The sequence below is a fragment of the Cupressus sempervirens genome, chromosome 7 (assembly GCF_028749045.1).
Source record: "Cupressus sempervirens isolate cs-2001-9-10 chromosome 7, ASM2874904v1, whole genome shotgun sequence".
Lineage (NCBI taxonomy): Eukaryota > Viridiplantae > Streptophyta > Pinopsida > Cupressales > Cupressaceae > Cupressus > Cupressus sempervirens.
Window position 1 is genome coordinate 582522265 of NC_143124.1, and position 18437 is coordinate 582540701.

The 18437-nt window shown below is 34.7% G+C and overlaps 1 protein-coding gene across 1 annotated transcript in view; it reads right to left on the minus strand.

Moving 5' to 3' along the window:
• The window catches only part of LOC149548099 (CBS domain-containing protein CBSX1, chloroplastic-like), a 230878-nt gene that overhangs the window by 121899 nt on the left and 90542 nt on the right, over positions 1-18437 (minus strand). Inside the window, exon 5 of the mRNA XM_089792125.1 lies at positions 3738-3790. Coding sequence (XP_089648251.1) covers positions 3738-3790 — 53 coding nt within the window. The remainder of the gene's footprint in view (positions 1-3737; positions 3791-18437) is intronic.

The window sequence follows — 18437 nt, forward strand, 5'->3', positions numbered from 1 at the left end:
ATAAGATTAGATTATTTGGATTGTTGCATATTATTGTATTGCTATTGTATAATATAGTAACTAAGTAACGTTATTTGGCGGCTATTTGTGTTAACTGCTGGTTTATATATGTAACTTTGAATATTAGAGGAATTAAACAATCTTTTCTGAGTTTTCTTGTATGCAAATCTACTGGTTACAAATGGATTAAAGTTCTGGAATTTATATCGGATATTGGTTCTCTGTTCGGTTTTAAATTTGCTAGTTTTATATCAAGGGTTTTTAGTAAATATCTGAAAAGGGATATTACAGAATATCTCCAAAAAGATATTATTTAGACAGATTTTGACTCAATCTTGTTGAGAAATGAATGCATACTCAAATCAAGATTGAATGCTTGACAAGTGTAGATGATGGAGAAACAAAATGCGCAAGTCTGGCAACAAGAGTGAGAGTCAAATCTGAAAATGTTTGAGCTTGACACAAGATGCAATGGCAAACACAAACAGCCTCCAAGGAGGAAGAAATGTGGATTTGAATGATGGAAACAAGCTGGAAATCTTGTTTTCGTGTCGTAAGTGAGTTTCTAACATCAAGTTGGAAGTGTAACAGCTTGTGTTTGTTTCAGCAAAACCAGGTTTTGCCAAAAATGTGCCCTTTTCCAAATGCAGCTCTTAAAAGCATGCACATCCTTAGAAAAATCGCCACCCAGCTCTCAAATAGAAAAACACAGCTATTGGGATGAATAATGACGTATTTTTTCTGTTATTTTTGTTTCTAAGATTAGATTATTTGGATTGTTGCATATTATTGTATTGGTATTATATAATATAGTAACGTTACTTGGCAGCTATTTGTGTTAACTGCTGGTTTATATATGTACTTTTGAATATTGGAGGAATTAAACAATCTTTTCTGAGTTTTCTTGTATGCAAATCTGTTGGTTACAAATAGATTAAAGTTCTGGAATTTATATCGGATATTGGTTCTCTATTCGGTTTTAAATTTGTTAGTTTTATATCAAGGGTTTTTAGTAAATATCTGAAAAGGGATATTATAGAATATCTCCAAAAAGATATTATTTAGACAAATTTTGACTCAATCTTGTTGAGAAATGAATGCATACTCAAATCAAGATTGAATGCTTGACAAGTGTATATGATGGAGAACCAAAATGCATAAGTTTGGCAACAAGAGTGAGAGTCAAATCTGAAAATGTTTGAGCTTGACACAAGATGCAATGGCAAACACAAACGGCCTCCAAGGAGGAAGAAATGTGGATTTGAATGATGAAAACAAGCTGGAAATCCTGTTTTCGTGCCCTAAGTGAGTTTCTAACTTCAAGTTGGAAGTGTAACAGCTTGTGTTTGTTTCAGCAAAACCCAGTTTTGCCAAAAACGTGCCCTTTTCCAAATGCAGCTCTTAAAAGCATGCACATGCTTAGAAAAATTGCCACCCAGCTCTCAAATAGAAAAACACAGCTATTGGGATGAATAATGACGTATTTTTTGAGAGCATTTTCACATGCATATGCTCATTAAAATCGCCACTTACCTTTTATTTATCAAAAAACAACTTATAAGTCATAAGACACTTGTGGATGGCATTTACACATGCATTTTGGTGAAATATTGCCACTTTTCCTTTTAGCTAATAAAAAAAGGTTTTTTGAATGAAAACACGTGTTTGGGTCAAAAAAGCCACCATTGAGTCTTTAATAACAAACGAGCTTTTTTAATCACCTTGCATATATTTAAAACTCAACATATGTATTTGCATTTAGAAACCCCCTTTATGACTTGGGACTTCAAATATATCGATAGTGGAGTTTAAGAGATGACTTACACATGCGATTGCATATAATAATATTGAATCAAACCCCCACTTAATTTCATAAAAACTTCAGTTTAAATTTAACTATATTTTTTTAAGTGGAGTTTTAAAGATCTCATGTTATTATATTTACATGTAACTATAATTTAAATGAAGAGAAAATCACTAAAAACTATATTTAAAAAATCTCAAAATGTTGTGATATTTTAAAATGGGGCTTTAAACCCACTTTATATAGAAATAGCATTTTGATTTTGCGCAATTATCAATAAAAGGCCCACTTTTGAGGGATTTTACATGTAATTTATAGTTTTAATGTAGAGATATGTAATTGGACTTAAAAAGTTCACATTTATATTTAAAAATCATTAAAAACTATGTTTGAATCTCATTCACTTTATATAGAAATAACATTTTTATTTTGTGCAATTATCAATAAAAGGCCCACTTTTGAGGGATTTTACATGTAATTTATAGTTTTAATGTAGAGATATGTAATTGGACTTAAAAAGTTCACATTTATGTTAAAAATTCATTAAAAACTATGTTTGAATCTCATTGAGATGATGTGAAATTTTAAATGGGATTCTATACCCACTTTACCTGTAAATGACAATTTTATTTTGTGCAATTGCCAATAAAAAGCCCACTTTTGAGGGATTTTTAACAAGGATATGCAATCAGACCGAAAAATCACACTGCAGCATGCTTATTTCCTTAATAACTTGAGCTAGACAACTCCATTTGAGGCCTAAGATAGCTCGAAACGAGCACAATTTTAAGGGCTGCAATCCCAGGGCAAGAACAAGACTAAAAACGAAAAACAAAAACAAGAAAAGGTTTGAAGGTTGCTAAACATCAAGTGCTTGCAATCAAAGAAGAAAAACTCGTCCTGACAAGCAATGAGGTGATTAACTTGACAAAAACCGTCAAAAAGGATGCATGAAAGATGCAAAATAAAGAACAATTCAGGATGACAAATTGCCTTCATGACACATTATCGAATACATCAAAAACATAGTGGATACACCTACAAATTCATGAGAAAACTGAGTAGGGTTGCCCCAAATTGGTAAGTCAAATTTGAGGACAACAAAACTGCAACATGAAAGACCCTACCCAATTAAATTGCCAAAAGATGTTTCGTGAGATTCACCAAGGAACATATGATTCTATCAAAGATCTAGAAAAAATATTAAAACACAAAATTACCTATAGGAAGTTCACCTAACCTCAAGATGCTCATACATAAAGAGCCAATCACCCTTATACAGTATACCTTACTAAGATCATGACACCAGTCTGCAAGGCATCCAAATATATTTGTGTCATACCCATCGAATCAAAATAATGAATCACACATGAGTGATAAAGCACACAAATAATCATAGATGCAAATGGAAGAAAAGAAAACTAAGACAAAACTTAAGACTCAATCAAAAGAGATGACAGAAGCAAGGAACAAAAAGCAGCTTTTATACATTTGGAAATTTATCTCTTTGGGTCTACATGCAATTCCAACCAAAGCATTCATAAAAGTGAAAAAGATTCTATCTTTATCCTACTAACATTCTTATATACTCAACAAATCTCCTTGGTAATCAATTGCTTGCACAAACTTCAGTTTTTATCTCCTAAATAGGTCAATATGATACCATCTCAAAACTGCCACAAGCAAAGCTTATATATCATGGTATCTATATCAGAATTCAAATGCTTAGATTTTTATTTCAAATCGCTGAACCGATATTCATGAAATATGGATTAACGAGTTGGACTCAAAAATTGTATAGTTGACTCCTGATCCAAATATCATTATTTGGTATGCAGAAAAATGCCTCGTACTTATCAAATTTCATATTATTATCAATAGTAATACACCAACCATCATTTATAAAATAATAAAGCGCAGGATGTTCACTCACTTTCCATGTGCTGTCCACCTGTGGGAAAAGACCTGTCTCAGTTCGCCCGGAACCTATTACATATGCAACAATCATCTAAGAATAGCCATCAAAGGAATACATGTGTTTTAATTTGTCATCAAGTGGAAGAGACCAGTAGCAGCAATTCCATTAGAATCATATCTTAAAAGAGGAAAAACTAATAGACCTCTAACAGGGCAAGCCAGATATCATTATCAAGAACTGGATTTTCTATTCTTCAAATAAATTATATAATATCAAAAACATGGGTGCTTGGTGTAATCAAGGTTCTATTTTCCATTAATAATTCCTTACGCATACAGTAGAACACTCGGCAACAATGCTTAATCACATAATTCATGTAATTCCAGTAATAAAATAGATATTATAAAAGTCCACTTAAGGTTACAACAAATAATGCACTAAACATGTCATAAAAGCTAACTAATTTAACCACCCTTTGTAGCACCTTGAGCAAACAGAATATTTTAATGAGAAAAGCTAAACATATTTTATCAAGAATAAGATTTAGTAGGTTGGGGTTGATTCATCAATTCTTTGAGAGTTTTGTTATCACATCCAAGAATATTACAAAAGGATGCCTCAATACATTCTTCAACAGAGCATAAAACAGACTGACTTAAAAAGTCCATATGAACAAACTTTGAGGAAAAAGTGTCACTCGTACAGATTATAAGACCAAACAAAATGGAAACTATTAATAAGTAACATTGCAAATTAAAAGAAAACACTATATAAGCAAATCAACTAATTTGGTCAGTAAACATGTACATACAAACTGGAGCCAACTAGTCCATACACCACTCAACACAACATTTCATATTTCATTGTTTCAAACCATATCTTTTGACTTATAAAAATCTTTTGGAGGTTAAATGGGTAAAGTTGTCATCAGGTAAGATATCGATTTGGCATATGAGAATCCCCCTTTGTAGGCTTTCCACATGCGCATTGTTTTTCTATTGACCACCTATATTTGCTCAAGAAAATGTACAACCTTGTCGCCCTTGATATTCAAAGATGTGAATGGAGCCCACTTAATTTGAAGATCGAAATCTTGCCTGGCAGCTGTAGTTGAGGAAAAAAAGAATTTTGAACATGTATATTGGCAGCTCTTCCATGACTTTATTTAACCCTTTGGAGAAGGGAATACTTCTCTATGCATCTAAGTAGGCCATGTGACATCAATATCATCTCTAATGAGGGGTTATAGAACAACAATAGATTCAACTAGTATCCAATGGAAAATAGCCGAGAACTTATCTACCAATCTACCATCGTTATATCCCACAATGGCATGGAAAAGCTAATGCATCTGCTAATTCAAATCACCCATTATGTCCACAATGGCATCTGCCCATCCCTATTATTTTTGCATCAAACCCATCATCACCTCCTTGGCCTTATTGTAATGTCCCCTCCTGATTACTAGGATCCAAAACTAAATTTATTAAATGTTTTCCCTTTGGCATTTATAGGTCATAAAACACTACACAAATAAATATATATATTTAAAAGGGGAAGTAAAGACAAGGATAGCCACGTTGGAGGGTGGAAGGCGAGAAGTCTAGGAGTTACAGGTAAGTTGGAATAAGTAGGAAAGATCCATCTGAAATGGGGTGAGGAAAAACATTCAAAGTTGGAGAAAACAGGGTGCTTCAACACAGCAGATTGGTGTGACCTCTGTGCAATACAGAGCTTGCCCAAAAAAAGCTTCTTTGGCAATGAAAGAACATGCATAGGAATAGCTTATTGTTTCAGAACTTGCAGAAATCATTGTCAGAGAATTTTTCGCAGTTGAAGCCTCATCCCAAGTAATCGACAGGAAGAACAAACTTCAACAGGGGATGCTACAGTTTTTTTAAGAACAAGTTGTGAGTGTTTTCTTTTAAGAGCAAGGAACGGACAGTAAGTGTTTCATTGACATTGGGAGATCAGCTCAGAATTTGCCAGCTGATGAGGTAGACACAGGTAGGACAGGCTATCAGGAGGTGTTGGTAAATGATAGAAACAGTCGACCAGTGCGCCCAGGACAGACGGACAGATGTATCAAAATCAACTCTAAGGTCGACGGATGAGTGCGGATAGTATGAGTTTAATATCAAAAAAATACTCTAGTTCCAATTAACATGGAGTTATAATGGAGGTGTGACTGTCTGGAGGAGTGCCTTCATTTCCAGCACTAAGGTTTCCAACGACATTGGACCGAATCATAGTCGAGCAAGGTGAAAGAAGGATTGCAGATCATACTTAAGATTTACATGCCCAAAATGGTGTGAACGAAACTGGAAGTACAGAGGTTTGCATCGTTTAATGCCAGACTCAGCCCTGGGTTTTTCCTAGACTCTGATGTTTCTGACTAGCAGTGTGCAGGTAGAGTTTATCGGGGGTTTTTTATTGTCGTTGATAATCAAACAACAGTGCCAACATTAATGTTGAGATTGGAACAATGGACTATTATTTCTAGAAATCATTGTTGAATGACAGAGACATTGAAAGAGGCACATTTTATTGAACATGTGGAAAGTGCCACATTCAATCTGTTATTGATTATTATGTGTCGATGGTTTAATATGTTCATCTACATTTTTATTTACTATTAAAATCTGTAAACGATCTAATCCTTGTTAGGGCTAGCAAATAAAGGAGGTAGCCCATTTTACTTATCTATAGCTGTTAATGTTTGGTAGCTTCAGTTGGATAAACTCATGAGACTGAACAGAAGTTATATATATTATATATGTGATATATATATGTGTGTGTGTAGTTAAATAATAAACTATTATATTAATTACATATTAATGAATAGACTATTATATTAATTACATATTAATGAATAGACATGTCCCATAAAGGGACATGTCTATCCATATCTCATCCACAATATGAAGGGAGCTCGCTGCACTTGGAACACATACAAAATATAATGGCAGTGCTTAGTACATTTCCAGCAATCCTGATAAATCAACATGGTATCAGACCCATGCTGCAAATGTAGAAAAGGAAGATTGCACTTGATAATGGGAAAATGCTTGCATTCATATGGATGGTCCATAGTGGTTCACTGTGGATAGGATAGATTGACACAGCATTGAATGCATTATTTATGAATGCTGCCACTGAGGGAAACAGCAACAAATATTCAGTAAATCAATAAACCTAGTGAATAAAGGAATTTTCATCTATTACGAAATAGAAATATTGGCCGCAATGTTGGCAGAGAATAAATAAAAAGAGATTGGTAAATGTAAAGTACATTTCTATAACCCATGACTTGGCTACCATTTGACAAATGAATACTACACGCAGGATAATGAAATTGGGAATGACTGACACACATAAATACTAGTATGTGTATAGATTTACGAGGATACAGTTATCAATGCTCTAATAACAGAAGTGAGTTATTCTTATTCATGACACAACAAACTCATATGACACGTGCACGACCAAGCGAGGAACTAGTCCACCAAAATCTAAATATGGAATGCTCTGAAAGTCTTAGTCACAGTGGAACTACATGGAGTGTACGGCGAAATGCTAGACTGGCAGAAGTCACCATCTTCTCATCTCAATGCAAGAGGATCCGCAATAGTCTTTCCAAAAATATTGCAAGTTCCGAGAATGGGACAGGTCATGTGTATGAGAAGATCTATGGAAAAGGTACCCTGCCACGTAGGTTCATAGAGAGCCACAAGGAATGTAACATGAAGAGCCAATTCATTACAATTTCTCATATATTCATCAATTGGAGAGGCCTCTCAAATGGGTTATTACAATTTCTCACCGGTTAAGCTGATAGGTGATTCTATGGGAGTTGTTGATCTGGGAAAGCCCATTCTTGGCCTGGCTATTCTCATTCTCCTTGCGTACCTGTGTGCATGCCTCTAGCGACTCGTGACGTTCATTTGGCACTTCAATTTTGTATGCAAAACGTACTAGATGCCTATGTTGACAAAAGCATACCTAAGCACGTGGAGATTGTATAGATAGAAGGGAACGACTGTGACCCTCCATGAGGAAAGAAAATTGATTATATTATGCACACACATTGGGAATGAAGCGGAACCAATGAATTGACATGATAAGGGAATATTAGAATCCCTTCAAACATGGGATGAGTCACAGTGTCGGATAACAGGGTATGTAAAACAAGGTGGGGAGTCATCAGACCCCACAAATGTATGTCAACCACCCACAAAGCACAAACATTGGCACATGGTCAACTAGGAATTAGACCATCTCGATAAACATTAAGGGAAGGGTGCAAACATGTAAAAAGGAGCCATCCACATATAAACAAAACTCCCCTCTTAAGAGGTACGTGTAAGTGATGTGTCTTTTAGATTTATGATATTAAAAGCATGATACTTCTTATATATATGAGTGATTAAATGAATATGTAGTTACCGATTCTCTGCCAAAATGGTTGGATGCTAGTTTTGATGCGTCTAGATGCTTGGGCGCGTTAGGATGTTGCATGGATTCTCCCTAAAAGCGCATCCTAGGACTGTGGGTTCTTGGTGGATGCACTGCAGTGCATCCAACAAGAATCCACAGGTCTAGGATGTGCTTCCTAGGAGAATCCGGGAAGTATCCAAGCCCATCTAGAAAGCACCTGCAGCCAAAATGCCTTTTAGATGTCAATTTTAGCACGTATTTAATTGATGTTGATGAGAATGTGAATTTTTTTGTGAATCCTTATGATTGTGAATGACTGAATTTGATTAGTGAATTTGAAGTTGAACTATCAACGTTGAAGCATCATGCTATGGAATGGTTTATTTTTGTATATTAATTGCATTTCTTTGCATACATTAATTTTAGTACATATATATTATTATATATATATAGACACACCCAAATGCATCCAAAATCACCAAAAAAAATTTCGTGCACCTACACCCCACACCCGCATCAGCATCAGCATCGGTAACTTAGATTATATGTTTGAATGATATATATATATATATATATATATATATAATTGAGAATTATAATGTGAATCATGATAATAATGAGAAATATTTTTATGTTGTTGTTAGTAACAAGCATGAGTTAAACTACTAACATTCTTATTTATATTTCTATACGAGCTATTTGCCTTGACCTTTTGTCCGAGAATGTTCTTACAGGAAAAGGGAGATTGATATCAGATTCTGAGGGAGCCTGACACAACTTCAAAAGTAAAGTGCTCTGAAGATTGATGTTCAGAGGGAGTTCGATACATCCGTCTAAAGGAGCGGATAGGCGATATGTTTCAATTGATCCTTGAAGATCGGAATCATATCAAAATCAAAGCGAGTTTTGACTTCATGTAAACTTTTGGTATTATGCATGTGACTGCATGATTTAATGGGCCTACCCCCCAACGTAGATCATGAGGAAGTGATGACTTCCAAATGATCATCACTTCTACTTGTAGAAGTTATTGAAAGGTGAGATCTTACAATAACTTAATTTTCTATTATGATGGATATCTTACGATGCCTATGCACATCATGATAGATTATACTTTGTGTGGTGGATGTTTTATATGGTATGCATTATGAGAATGCGTGTGCACATACCTTATAAATAGTTTGAGTACATGGTGAATGTTATGAAAATTAATGTTCTAGAGACCATTTCACAGAGTACTTGGTGAATATCATGCGACTTGATGTTCAGGAGGCCATTACTCATAGTACTTGGTGAATATCTTGCATCTCGACATTCTAGAAGCCATTATTGAAAGAGTATTTGGTGAATATCATATGTTGATATTCTAAAGGCCAATACTCATGTGATATCAAAATGGTGAATATCAAATGTTGATATTCTGCAGACCATTACCTTATTGAGTACATGGTGAATATCATGTGTTGATATTTTGCAAGTCATTCCTCAAAGTATTTGGTGAATATTATATAATGATATTCTAGAGACCAATACTCGTGATATCAAATGTGATATCAAAATGGCGGATATCTTCTGATCAAAGATATCCTTGAAATTTTGTCATTCTGTATATTACCAGTGGTGTTATTTTTCTGTTTATCCTCCCTAGCTAAGAGGGAGTGTTAATATTTGGTAGCTTCAATTGGATAAACTCATGAGACTAAATTGAAGTTATATATATATTATATATGTGATATATATGTGTGTGTAGTTAAATAATAGACTATTATATTAGTTAAATATTAATGAATAGGCATGTCCCATGAAGGGACATGTCTATCCATATCTCATCCACAATATAAAGGGAGATTGCTGCACTTGGACCACATATACAAAATATAATGGCGGTGCTTAGTACATTTGCAGCAATCCTGATAAATCAACAATAGCCTCATAAATGGCCCAAGAAGGATTTATTCCCATCCACTAATCTCAAAATTTTGACCAAAAGATCTAAAATTTTGAAAAGCCACTATAAACATTAACTAAAATCCTAAGTTGTCGGTTCAGATTCAGGTTCGAGATTAAGGTTCAAAGTTTGTTCAATCCTTTTTGAGGTGGATTCGAATTCATTTTGGGTTTGTTCATACGAGAACATGGTTTAATAAAAATATGTATATATATATATGTACATATATGCATGCAAAAGTAAATAAGTTCATACACCACTATGCTAATAGTAAAGCAAAATAGCAAAATACACTACCATAAATATTAACACTTCAGTCCAAATAACATATATTTTACCTTTTTGGCCTGTTAAATGGCTTATTTTAGGGTTGCGCAGTTAGATTGACTAAAATAGACCAAAAAAAAACTTTGAAAAAGTCAGAAAATTTCCACTTTTTGGTCAAATTCGACCTAGGTCCTGCCACAGATTTGCACATTTGCCATAAAAATGGCAAAATTTGTGTTAGGTTCATTTGACAGAATTTGAGTAGACTTTGAAGGTATGTGGCAAACTTTTGCAAGAATATGATGAGGACCAGACTTTTGCAAAAATTGGACTAGACTTTATGGTTGCCAGGGAAGAATTTGGTAACATAGCTAAAATCTTGCAAAACAAAATACTCTCACCACCCATGGCTGAAGCAACTTCTTTCCTTCTATAAAGATATATATAAACTTGATAACATAACACACCTTCTAAGTTTCCCCCTTAATGCATTCAAAGTTTCAAACCTTCCAAGGCACATATAAATTAGATCAAGGCAATGTGCCAAATAGAAGCTAAAAAGAGAGATACTCATCAATAAAGAGTCTCTCAATAGTGAAACAAGAAAAATCATTGCCTATTTGAATAACATTTGGTGGCCCTAAATCTATGATCACCTAATTGAACATTTCAAGAAATGCACAAGTTTAGCCCTATCTAATGTATCCACATTTTTCAGAAAGTGTATCCATATAGCACAAGACAAGGAAGGTTGTGAGAGTTTGGTTCCTTCAATCTATCAACCCAACCCATCTGCATTACATGTGCCCACTCTAACCAATGTTTATAACATCAATAATGCCTTTTATTGAGTCATTTTGCATCTCAACCCTCAATGCCTCCTTTAATGAGGCTTTGAACCCACAAACTACAGATGCATTAACATCCAAATTACCTAGCTAATATGGAGACTTGAAGACATTGAAGGATAGGCTATAGTATCAAAAACTCCCAATGGCCTTCACCTATCCATGGACATTCTTAGTGATGTATGGGAGGCAAAGAAGGTATTAATGTTTCCTTCACTTGTGCTTGGGTCATGTGCTACAAAACTAGGTGTGATTGAGACTTCCCAATCAAAGTTTGTGTTGGACATTCCTAATCCCCATAATTGGCCATGGCATATTAATTAATAGAGGGTAATTCTATCTCTATTGTTGCATCTTAGGCCTATCTAAAAATAATAAGAGAGTTGTTTGCCCAAGGTGTACCATCCTAACTTCTTTGCGAGGATCTACCAATGAAACCATATGTGATACAACTATAATGTTGTTAGTTCTATGATATATGCCTCCATATGGCTAGCATTGTTTGTTGTTAAAATTGCCACACCATACGTCCTTGCAAAATCTTTTGCATAACATAATGAACAAATTATGTTGTGACAATCACCACCCCAATTGAGCAATATTTCTCCCTTTATAAATACACACCACCCTCGTGTGGTTGTAGATAAACCTAATATGGTACATACCTTTTAAAAAACCTCCTTAATGTATTCAAACAATTTTAAGGCATATCAAAATTAGATAAAGTAAATGTGCCACACAGAAGATAAAAAAGAGAGAGATTTCATCAAGAGTCTCTAAATAGCAACACAAGTTCCACCACTGACTATTTGAAGAACATCTAGCTACCCTAAATCTATGATTGCCTAACTAAATATTTCAAACAATATGACCATGGGCTTTCACCTATCTAATGCATCACAAAGTGTATCAATATTACACATGAGAAGGAAGTTGGTGAAGTTTGTTGTCAATGAGACTCCTCAAAAAACATTTTATTGGTTATTCTTCATCCCAATGATTGGCCTTGGCATCATGAATTAGAAGGTACTTCTATCCCTGATCTTGTATTTTGAACATATCTAAAAATGCCAAGAGAGTCATTTGCCAAAGGTGTCACATCTTAACTACCTTGCAAGGAGCTACATCATGTTGTAACTTCTTTGACAAATGCCATTTAAAGCAATATATGCGTCCATTCTAAACAAGGCTGCAACATTTGCATTTCATGTTGTTTGTAGTCAAAACTAGCATGTCATATATCCATTCAAAGACTTTTAGACAACATGATAAATAAGTTGATGGAGACTTTGACCAGTAAATTACAGCTGTTTAACACCATTACATCCACAAACATGTCTAGCAAAAACATATGTAGTGCTAGTTGTGTTCCACTCAAGACCAACATGCTAAGAAATGTATCAAATCTCTTGCAAAAAACACTTACAAACTTTCTTAAGTTCTCTTAAAAATTGTGGCGAAAAATGGAGGAATGCTAGTGTATTATAATATCATAATTTTATACTAAACCATTGTAAAATTATTTTACTAATAATCTAAGAATATTATCAATTATTGTAAAAGTTAACAGGCCATAATATTTTAATATTCTCCTGAATAATAAGATGAGGATTAAAAAGAGGCTTGTCTCCTTATAAAGAGATTGGAGGATGAAACCATGAAAACGAATAAACATTACAAGCCTCATGTAAGAGTAAAAACAGCAAGCTAAAAAATTCAAACGAAACATTTGCCACTAAGGTGACTTTATTATAATTGTGAGCCTATCTTTTAATAATATATAAAATCCACCCTCCCCTTAAGGCTTAGTTCACTTAGCACAAAACATATCAAACTAGAAACACCTTGAACCATGAAGTTCCCATTCTTTGGAAGCTTTTCTTTAAAACTAAAACATGCATCATGTTGAGCTCAATCAAGCTACCTTGAACCTTCAAAAAGGTGAAGCTCCCAAGTTTTGGGATTACCACTTCCTCAAACTCCTAAAACACAAATCTTCCAAACCATTGGTTAGTAATCCATGTTGACCTATAGTCACAAAGCTCCATTAGGTTGTCTTGTAACTGTCATGTTGGTAGGATATCCAAGATCAAAGACTCTCAAGCTACATAGGCAATCATACAATTTGAGTTTTGTCTATGGTAGCATTCAACTTGTCTTTAGCCTATCAATGGAATTCTTAGAATACATGTTATTCATCAATCATCTTAGTATAGTAATCCTCCTAAGGTCTTGTGGAAACGCATCTAGAGGATCTTCAACATAGCGACAAAGTGTTGTGGCATTAGCTTCAAGATGTACCTCAACATACTTAATTTCATAATATCCATAGACAAAGTGCATGTTTGTCCAACATTTTAAGTTTGTTTCATCTTTGTCTATATCAGGTAAGATGATATTGAATGCTATTACTAGAGTCAATGTTGTTATTACCCTCATCACATTAGTAGGAATTCTTGGATGTAAGCATCTCCTCCTTTCATTTAATTTGATTTCACTAGTCTTAGTATTTGTAAAGGTTGACTCTACAATTCAAGCATATGCAAAAAAGTGGTCTTCCCCGCACTACCAAGACCCAAGAACAAAATCTCATTCTCCTTTTCCCACAATCTCATTAAATCCCAATCCAACAAAAATATCTTCATTCTAATGTCAAACCCTATCACATGCTTCTAAGAAATAATACCTTGAATCCATACCCTAACAAAGCATTGCAACAAATCCTAGATGTTGATTTGAAAACCCTTGTCAATCCAAACAAGTTTGAACAACTTATATTCATTTACCATGCTTGTTAGATAGTCTTAAAGCTGGCCAAAGATCCTACTTGCCATGAAGGAATGCCATGTCCTCCTTTCTAGCCAATGAGTTTTGTTGCGCCATTAGCCCGGTTTTGCATTGGTCCCATGGGCAAATCAGGTTTACGATGTGATCAAAGTAATTTTTGGCTTAGGTGATTTCAATTGCGGGCTAATTGGAGTTGTTTTAGTGCAGTTTCCAAACACGATTTTTAGTAAGTTGGCAGGCTCAACATTCTTGGCATTTCAAGGTTTCATTAGGAGCATCATGTGAAGACAATTCCGACAAGCTATCACACATGCATATCTGAGTCCATCTTATTTGAGATTTTAATGTCTAAAGATTTAACTGATTTATTATAAAGTAACTTTATAACTTAAGCTCATATTGTTATGTCACTTTATTATCTATGCACACCTTATTTTCCTTAAGTGGGGGGAAAGTATTATTTTAAAAAGAAAATAAAGAAACTTTAGAGGATGGAATTAGAGACTATAAGTATTCGAATCAAGTGATGATGAAAGATAATTTACAGGGGCACCACTTAGTTTTTTACTCTACCGATATGTATTTGAAAGGGTTGGTTACTTCTATGTCACAGAGGTCTCGTGCAGATACAGGTTTACAAGATGGTTATGGTGTTAGTTGCTACAAATACATAGCGGTATTGCAACGGTTAGATGTGGTTGTGAGATTGCAAATTACTTTATTTGTTTGTATCTCCTTATGGTCGAGGAATGTGAGAGCAGTTTGTTTTGGAACCCGAACATTGACAGAGTTAGCACTATAGCTTGGGTGGGTTTCGTTGATAGGCTTCACCATAGTGATGATGAGGTTAGATTTGAGCAGCAAGAGTCTGATAATCTTCTTGGACCCATTTTGATTTTAATGGATTTCTCATATGTGCGAGATTTGGATAGTGGATATGGCATATATACTTGGAATGTTGAGGGAGGTATGACAAGTTGGCTTTTTGAGTTGCTTTCTATGGAGATGCCCACTCTCGTGACATGTATTGTTAGACTGCCCCATCATTCCCACCATGGTGGCTTGGTGATTATGTCAAGTGGGAAGGAATTATCATCTCCATTTACAGGAGCTAGATTGTGATATCAAGGACATCACACAGATCTACACTTGGGATCCAAGTGCAGCATTTATAGGGATGGTTACGGATCAAGGAATCAGGAGGAGTGATTTGTTGCATCATTCTCAATGAAGATTGGTATATTGTTGAGCTCCTGCCACCTCATGACATTAGAGGTCTCTATAGTTACAGCTGAAGTGAGGTACTCAATTGGGCAACGAGCACTTCCTTTTATGAAAGCCCTGAATGGCAGGTTATCCAGATTGAGTATACACATAAGATGTTTTGGATGTTGGATACCTAGTTGATTGGTGTTTGGCTTCATGTTGAGTTGTTTTACGACTCAAGGGTTAGAGATGTTTACACTAGTGTAGCATAGCAGTTGGACAAAGTATCCTCTTTTAGGCAGATCTAGGATCCAAGCATTTGGTTCCAGCTCACAAAAGCAAATTGCATGGGGGCAAGCAATCTTTGAGGAGGGAGGAGTGTCATGTCCCCCTTTATAGCTAGTGAGTTTTGTTGCGCCATTACCCCATTTTTGCCTTGGTCCCATAAGCAAACTAGGTTTACTATGTGATTAGACCAATTTTTAGGCCTAGGCGATTTTAGTTGTCGGCTAATTGGAGTTGTTTCAATCGGGTTTCCAAACACTTACTATTTTTGGGACTTCAATAATATTACGGCAATAATATTTTGGGACTTCTTTTTATCTGGTTATTTAATGGGGTTTTGGAGGTATGTACTATTAATTTAAGATTTATGAGTTTTTGTTAAGGGTTTTGAGAAAATATTCAGTTGGGGAAATTACAAGGAACAATACATGTTGGGGTCCATTATCATTATAACTGGCATGCTAACAACAAATTCAAGCTTAACTATTTGCTAGATAGGGGGAAATTTGTACATTATTAACAAACCCCTTGAACCATATTCATTTATAAAGTTAAGAAATAAGTTGTGGTGTTCATCATGGAATTTATGATAGGCTATTAGAATAGTTGATTACTAAGAATAAATAATCATATAAATAGACATTTAACCCAGTGATCTTGAACTCACCGTGAGTAGTATGAGTTACTGTGGGTCGCAGGTGGTGAAATGGCTGGCAGCTTTTCATTTCCCATCAACATGACTTGTCGGATCTGATGGAACTCTAAACGTTTTTCAAAATTTAGAGTCCAAGATAATCATGCCAAAGGGAGAATCTTCAAATCTTACCCACTACTTATATTCAAACAATATGCTTCATAACACTGAAAGTTCATGTTGGTTATCAAAATCGCTGATTAGAAACCTATGAGCCTTGCCTGCTTGATGCTGAGTATCTAACCGATTTTGGCCAACTTGATAGGATTGATTCAAATCCTCTACACTTTTGGTTCCGCTAGACCAAGGCCTATTCACCCAAATCCTGGATAGCAAAAACTCGGATACAAGATGATTTACAACGGATTATAACATAAAAATAAATTCCTCAAATGGCAAGTGTTCAAGGAAACCTTCTGGATTGTGATTAATAATTATTTACCTTCAAACATTGATTATTTTATTAGATTTGTGCATTGCTGAAAAGAAAATTTTAAAACAAATTATTAAATGAAATCAAATCCTTAAAGAAAGAGGCTAAAGAAATGCTAGCATTTGAATTAAAATTTATGAGCAAATTTATGATTAGTACCAAATTCTAATTGGGTAATAGAGTCAAACATATATTTCTTACATACAACTTTATGACATTGGCGATATTATATTTGTTGATAATTCAATTATTACGATGCCACAAATTGTTATACTTTTGCATATTCAGATTAGTCTATCATGTGTTAACCCTTATGTGGACACAATAGATACAAATAAAGCAAAAGATTGTATCTTGCAATATTTGTATTTATCAAATTTGAATAGCAATAAACAATTTAATGTACCTATCGAAACAGTAAATTATAAACAAAAAAAGAACAAAATCAAAAACGATGCTATATATATATATATATATTCTAAATCTAAAACAAAATAAAAATCTTACGGATTATTTTGCCGAAAAAATTGGTATTGAAGGCACTAATCATCAGTGATCTATTCAACACCACCTTGATCCTATGCAATTTTGAGAAGTTATGCTCAAAAAAATTTGAATTCCTCTTGCTTAGTTCAAATCTAAAACTCTTCCCTTAGAAGGAAAAATTTCAATAGTATTAACGCTAAAAAATGACGGATTTCAATGAGAGCAGTCTGAATGTTCCAATTTGATTTTGAATTACACATTTACAAATGTTTGGAAAGCATCGGTTGCTTCCCAAACGTTGCAACCCTTGATAATCGATAACTAAACAATATTAAAATAACATTAATCCAAACCTGAAACAAACTGTCGCTGGTGAGTATTTAAAATATTTCTTCATTTTCACTATCATCTTATGCGACCTTATTTGCTGAGAAATAACCAGCAAGTCATATTGACTCACATCCGCATAGAGCTTCTCCCTTTTTCTTTACACTTGACTGCCAGCTAGATATATCTACCGCCCTCATCGTGAGATCTCCATTTCCCACACACGCTCGCATCGCTCGCCCTCAATATGCAGCGCACAAACCTGCAATCAAACAAAACACCAATTAGCACACAAAACATTAATCAAACTCCTATGTATTCGATGGAAATTCCCTGCTCAAACGGCTTCACAGAATTGTCTCTGACTCTACTTCGACTGTAACCGCATGCATATTGCATTTGCGAAGGTATAATATTATTCTACTATTTTCAAGTCACTTTTGTAGGCACACAGATGGTGATTCGAGCATATACTCCTTTGTTCTCCATTCTGTTAAGATCTAAATTTTACCTTGATGATATATCCAAACTCAATCTTCCAATTGGTATCTCACTGTATTTACTTTTTCCTTTTGTATCTAAGTCGATTTTTTCATTTCTCCCATGCTTGAACACCTCTCCAGGCCTCTTGCATAGAACTGATTTGTTTGGATGCAACTGCCACTTATCAATGAATATTAAATATTCACTCCTGCCTAAGCAATTAACGGCATCTCAATATTGGCAATTTCATCGCTTCCTCAAATGGTCTAACTTTGTTTCAGAATATCAAGGCACGATATTCTTCCAAACATATTTTCCCAGGTGGTTATAATACTTCCCTGTCAATGCATACTGGAATCCACGATGTCTCGGTAGATAGCATATAATAAATCCAAATAATTTTAAATCGATAACTGTTGTAGTTTATCTCAATGTTGCATAGTGGGTCTTTCACAACAATCATATTCACATCTTCTCTGGCTTCTCCACAATTTTGCTGAGTGTAAATGCTTTG